Genomic DNA, 6,384 nt, shown 5'->3' with positions numbered 1-6,384 from the left:
AATAAAAAGATTAATGACTCTAACCATTGAAATAGTAAGATCAACGATTCAGGTTACTTCATGCGCTTTCTATATAAATTTTCACTTCAAAAATTATCTTTATTCTATATATAATTTCCCACAAATTCTAGTTCTCGTTAACTTGTTAGTGAAACGCGATATTTAACGATTTATGATTCTTTTGTTTTAAAAGCAAGCAATCTTTTAGCTATTTGTGTATACAACAATTCACATGCTTTCCTCAACTAAGTGTGTACCTTGGCATATCCTATACACACTACCTTGGCATGTCCAATACACACACATACATTTATACCAACGACTAAGAAAAGCATCATGATCTCAGAAAATGTAAAAAGGTTTGATGGTCCTCAAAGGAATTGAACCTTAGTATATCCAAAATGTTGGTTGTCAAAATATTAACAGAGAATGATAAAAATACATTTCTTGTTATTATATAACCACTTTCGTTGCAAGTTCTATCAATTCAAGTAACTATGTATATGAAACTAATTATTTTGCCCTAGATGATCAAAAGTATACTCTATTAAAAACCCAAGAAAAGTAGAGGTGTCAATCATAACTCATTTGGACAAAACTAAGTTGTATATAGGCCCATTTGCGTCACCTTAAATTAGTCAACGAGTCAAACTAGGACACATTAAAGTAGCCAATGCCCAATTGGTCAAACCAGGTCTACTCAAAATTTGTTAGTCAACAGATCAAAATAACATATATTATAAAACCTATTAACGGTCCAACAGCCACAACAGGTCATTATTTGAGCGTCTCCTTAAATGGATCACATAAGTTCAAATGAATCAGTTTCAACTTTCAACAGCTTTTGTGATTTGTAATCACTTACCTTGTTTGCTTGTACTTGACAGATTCAACTTGAAGATAGCCTCCACAATTCACCAGACATAACTAACTAACTCACCTCTAGACACATGCGATCGGGGGATAGTTAGTAGTTACAGTATATTTCAAGATTTGGCTTGCTAGTTTTCTAACTTTTATTCAAAGAACTGACATTTCAATTTTATACAAGAAACCAACAGACATTATGACAATGGAGATGGATTGACGACCAAGAATAACAAACTAAGGACTAGTCAATTTGAAAAATGCATACATACAAACAAAAGCACACTTTCAAAAGAGAAAAATGCAAGATTGAGAATGAACAGTATGATCCTGTTGTTAGACTTTTTATGTGATCTTCTTTCATAGTTGTCGATAAAACTGATTAACACGTACGTTAAATCCATAAAGTAGCGCATCACAAATGTATGAGTGATTTGTTTCGTGATCTATCATAAAAATTTTAAAAAAAAAATAGACTAGAAAAGAGGAGAGCAGAAACAGATATGATAAGTAGCAGTGGCAGTAACAGAACCAAAAATCAATAACACAACACCATTCGCTGTCTGTATAATCCTCCATACTTCATCAACAAAAGCAGATTAAATAAAATGTTCCGAGAAACATAAACGACTACTTACCTCTTCCTACCACCACGTTCTCTCAAAGACAGAGAAAGCATTTCACCTCCAGCAACATTGTAATAAGCCAGAGACAAATTGTCTTTGAAAAAACCCGCCTTCCCACTCAGTTTCTGCTTGTTTGCAGGCAGCTGAATCTCCCCAGCAATCTTCTCTTTCAAACTGCTTACACTTTCAGACAAGGACTCAATGGTAATTTCCAGTATTTGACCCTTCAAATTTCCTTCGTCAGTATTTGGCACCGACACACTTATACGAGCAGGCCCCTGTCAAAACCAACACTCACATTAACAGGATTATACACAAAGCTTAAAAGTGATAAGAATTATAAATACTGAAAAAAAACGTACCGGATGTTGAGCCAAGAACTGATCCTCAGGAACAAGTAAAGAATCATCAAGCCTTTGCTTCTTTGGTTCGGGTTCTTCAGGAAGTGGTGGAGGTGCTTCCTCAGGTGGCGGTGGTGGCATCCCATGAGGCATAGGCGGTGGAGGAACCATAGGCATGCCAGGCATATATGGACGGGGTGCAAACGGTGTGAACTGAGATCCAGGCGGTGGTGGCACCGGAATACTTGGTAGTGGTGGCCGATTCATCATGTAAGGTTGTTGCTGACCGTAACTCATCTGCATTGGCTGCGGTGGCGGACGCATCGGATTAACCATCATGTTAATTCCAGGCCGAGGAGGCGGATTTACAGTGGAGTATTGAGCATTAGGTGGGACACGGGGAAGATTCAAAGCTAGCCCAGGAGGAGGAGGAAGCGGACGAAGTGATGGAATATCCGGTCTAGGTGGCGGTGCAGCAGGACCCGGAAGATTCCGGCCGTCACTAACCCCATCAATCTGATCTTCCGCTGCATTTTGTGACATTGCTTGAGTAGCGGTGCGACCAATACTTCCTGTGTGACCATCCCAAATAACCTGCTTTGGTTGTGGCTGTTCATCGTTTTTCTTTTCAATCTCCGCCTTGACTGCATTAGAAACCTCTTCTTCAGTTGTCCCAAAAATATCGGGACGGGTCCGAGCAAGCCCGACAATGTTTCTAGAAATTTCATCATCTTGAGCAAGCGTAGTTTCTCTAATCTTTGCAAACATTCTCTCCTTTTGCTCCTTATACTTCGGGTCAATAAGTGAGATCCGCATATGTTCTGACATCTCGTTGACCGGAATCAACTCACCAGTAATCGGTGAGACAACCATATTACCCGGGTTTCTTTCAGCAGCTGCAGCTGCGGCTGCTAGTCTTTCCTCGGGTCTCTTATAGTTTTTAACAATCCTCATTCGTGGCTCGTTTTCTTCCTTGATTGTTTCAACTTCATAACTTTCTTCTATACTTGCAGCTTTCATACCGTCTTGAACAAGTTGTACCTCTTCTTCATCCATTTCCATTTCAACTTCTTTTCCAGGTTCCACAATTTCTTCCTCAACAGCAGCTGACATCTTGCTCCTCCTTATAACTTCATCTACTGTCATTGGAGGCGGTAAATCATCATCTTCATCGTCCGCAAAATCTATGGTTTCCACAACAACAAAATCATGCCAATCAATCATGGACATTAACAGCCTTTCCTGTTCCATCTCATCCTCCGCCTTCTGTCTCGCCTGCTCTTGAGACCGTTCCCACTCAAGCCGGTGTAAGCACCGTTCAAGAACCGTGGTCATGTCGGTCACACTTTTTTTCAGCTTATCGGTCAACCCTTTAGGCGGCATTAGCACTTTCGAGTACGCATCTGCTAGCGATGTAAACAACATAAACATACTGTGTGTAGGCTTCAAAAAATGAAATTGGGGATTATTGTTCTCTCTACTAGTTAATCCAGTCAAAAAAGATTTTCCATTTCGTGCCACAAATTGTGCAGTAAGTTTAATAATATCCAGCTCTTCGCCAGTAATGCCCTCAGGGAGCCGGATTGTGTACTGCTCAGCCTCTGGGGGATCCAAAACTTTCTTAACAGCTCTAAACTTTGACTGGTCAACTTTCTCGGTTGTATCATTGCTCTCCTCAGGAGCTGAAGAAGAGATTGTCTCCGAATCTTGCGCCTCAAACGCTTGGTTTGACTGTTGACCCGGGGCTTGATTTTGAGCTCGAAACTCGGTCAGTCGGTGCTGGTAATAGGCATGATATGGATCCGATCCGTTTAAAAAATTAAACTTGGGATTTCCAGCATTGCTAACAATGATTCTTTTTTCAAAGTCAAGTCCGTTTTTTGCCACAAAGCTAGCGGTTTTGTCAACAATGGTTCTGATGTCGGGTGGAGGATGAATAATCCCGATTGTTCGGGTGTGTGTAGCAACGGATGCAGGAGCGGAACATGACTTATTTTGACCATCATCGGCATCCTGCATTTGCTCGTCTTTGGAATCATTTTCCACTTGGGATGGAGGCAGAGGACCTAGATCACCATCGGCTGGTGGTGCTGGAAGAGGCAATATCGGTGTAAAGCCCACCATTTTGAAAAAAAAAAACAAAAAGGCTTCAAAATCTAAAACAGTGATACAGCAAGATTTAGTTCCAATACGAGTTTAACATACTCCAGAAGTTACCCTGCAAATAAAAAGCTATAGTTTAGATCTGCTGTGACTTGAATAAAAATAATATATAATACTTACAAGAAAACACAAAGACAGGAGCAATATACACTGGTCATAAGTAAATCACTGATACAAATTCACAAGTATCTGTAGAAAAAAAATAAGTATAAAAGGTCTGTTTGCCCCTCAGAAAATTGAAGTGTTGAATTTATACGAATCTTAGGGGTAGCGAACATAGCAGACATAGCAGACAAGATAAGAGAGTGGAGATTAGGGGTAGCGAACATAGCAGACAAGATAAGAGAGTGGAGATTGAGATGGTTTGGACATGTGAAGAGAAGACAGACGACGAGTCCTGTTAGAACCGTAGAAAATATTATTATAGAGGGGAAGAGGGGTAGAGGACGACCTAAATTGACTTGGGACGAAAGGATTAGGCATGATTTGATAGACCTAAACCTCTCCGAGGACATGGTTGAGGATAGGAATTCTTGGAGAAGTAGAATTAAAGTTAAGGATTTTTAGGAATAAACGATTACCCTAGGGCTTCTATTTTCCTTTTTTGTCACCCACCATAATGATATTTTCTTTACATATATTATTATTATTATTACTATTATTAATGTTTATATTACTGTTGAACTTTGATGTATATGTATTGCTTCATACATATGTACCTTAGAGTTGAGGGTCTCTCTGGAAGCCACCTCTTTATCCCTTTGGATAGAGGTACGGTGTGCCTACATCCCACCCTCCCCAGACCCTACTTATAGCTTCGCTGTTGGTGGGACTACACTGGGTATGATTGATTGATTGATTGATTGATTGATTGAATTTATACGAATCTTAAATTTGACAAATGTTGTTTAGTAGCAAAATCCAGCATTATGAGAACCAAGCATGCTAATTCGTTTACCAGCATCTATGCAATTAATGCGGAAAAATACCGGATATCAGTCAAGAACCGATATATAAGATATCGGTTATCGCGGTGGGATATCAGTCAGGAATACTAATAACATGCAGAATTTATATATATGGCAATTTGACACTAACAGTATACTATCCTAATTCCTAACATTAACATATAAACCATTTGCAACTTGCAAAACACTAACAATTGTAGCAAGTAGGAACTTACTAAGACTTAAAATACTAACATTAAACATAAAAAATTTGAGAACAAAAACTTAAAACACAGATATCGAAAATATCGGTGATATATCGGTCAATATCGTGGTCTTTGCACCGATATTTTACCAAAGGACTGATAACCGATATACCATATCAACTGCATAGACCAGCATACAATGTCATAAGTTTAGCACCTCATGAATCTAGATACCTAGCAGACTAAACAAAAACTAATCAATGTTCTTAACCGAGCAAATAACCGTCCGCGAGAATACATAATTTAAGTTGATGACAAAACAAGATTTCATTGAGGCATTTTATCAAACACCTTGCATACAATCTCAGTTCAATTTCTATGGCTTGAATAATAATAATAATAATAATAATAATATAGTAACAAAAATAATCAGTAAATGTGTTTGAAATTAAAGCAAAAGAAGAATATGTTGTTAATGTTAGGGCTTACAGAAACCCTAATTTGAGGAGTCAATAAAATTAAGTAACGTAGATGAATCAGTAAAAATGTAATGATGAATAAAACGAAACAGAAACTTACCTCGCCGGTTGACGGTGGCGTTGGCTGGTGGTTTATAGCACCGGCGGGCGGGTATTTGTTCAATCGCAGCAGAAGATTGATTTGATTAACCAGGGGTGTGTATGTGTGTATGTACGGTATTGTATATACAGGTGGTATTTTATAATACGGGCTAGGTTGGGCTGGGCCTATGTGGGCTGTTTTAGGACTTAATTGTAGACAAACTTAAAACTATTAAGCATCACGGACTCACGGGTACGCGACATTCCAGAACGTTTGATTAAAAAACGCGCGGTGGCAATTTCGTAAATAACCCAACAGTAGTTCGCGATCAAATTTGTCGATTACAAATCAACTCTTATCCAAATTCGGAACTTGTCGCTCAATCTAATCCAATTTCTAAACTCTAATCACAGCTTAAAGTATGAAATCTCTAAAGTCAAAAATCAAAATTGAAATTAGAACGTCCCTGAACATTAAAAATCTTCAAATTGATCAAAAATTGATGATTTAATCAATCAACTTGATGTGTAAGTGGCTTTAGAATCATCAATCGATTATGAAAATACAAATTAACACACTTAATTGAGCTATGATTAGCGTTCATGTTTAAACGTTCTGCTCAAAGTTTAAACGTTCTGACCAAAATAAACACCAAAATTGATGATTTAATCAA

At 38.3% G+C, this 6,384-nt stretch overlaps 1 protein-coding gene across 2 annotated transcripts; it reads right to left on the bottom strand.

Annotated features, from left to right (window-relative positions):
- Positions 1 to 1,330: 1,330 nt before the first annotated feature.
- LOC143635174 (putative splicing factor 3A subunit 1) lies at positions 1,331 to 5,834 on the bottom strand. Of its 2 annotated transcripts, none has more exons than XM_077103062.1 (3): positions 5,730 to 5,834; positions 1,856 to 4,052; positions 1,331 to 1,771 (listed from the first exon to the last, which is right to left on the bottom strand). In XM_077103062.1, exons 2-3 carry the CDS (start codon positions 3,956 to 3,958, stop codon positions 1,502 to 1,504), a joined length of 2,373 nt encoding a protein of 790 aa, XP_076959177.1. In that variant the 5' UTR covers positions 3,959 to 4,052; positions 5,730 to 5,834; the 3' UTR covers positions 1,331 to 1,501. The 2 variants fall into 2 exon arrangements, with proteins under 2 accessions (XP_076959177.1, XP_076959178.1); XM_077103063.1 differs by lacking the exon at positions 5,730 to 5,834 and adding an exon at positions 5,341 to 5,512.
- Positions 5,835 to 6,384: the final 550 nt, after the last annotated feature.

The sequence above is a fragment of the Bidens hawaiensis genome, unplaced genomic scaffold (assembly GCF_021521415.1).
Source record: "Bidens hawaiensis isolate Kalapana, Puna unplaced genomic scaffold, B.hawaiensis_p1.1 tig00007412_1, whole genome shotgun sequence".
Lineage (NCBI taxonomy): Eukaryota > Viridiplantae > Streptophyta > Magnoliopsida > Asterales > Asteraceae > Bidens > Bidens hawaiensis.
Note: the sequence above shows the minus strand (reverse complement) of the source record. Positions and strands in the feature narration are given on the sequence as shown.

Excerpts from the sequence above, each read along its gene's own strand:
- LOC143635174 (XM_077103062.1), bottom strand. The coding sequence starts at position 3,958 with ATGGTGGGCTTTACACCGATATTGCCTCTTCCAGCACCACCAGCCGAT. Across the intron at positions 1,772-1,855 it reads AGTTCTTGGCTCAACATCCG|GGGCCTGCTCGTATAAGTGT; the intron begins GTACGTTTTTTT and ends TGGTTTTGACAG.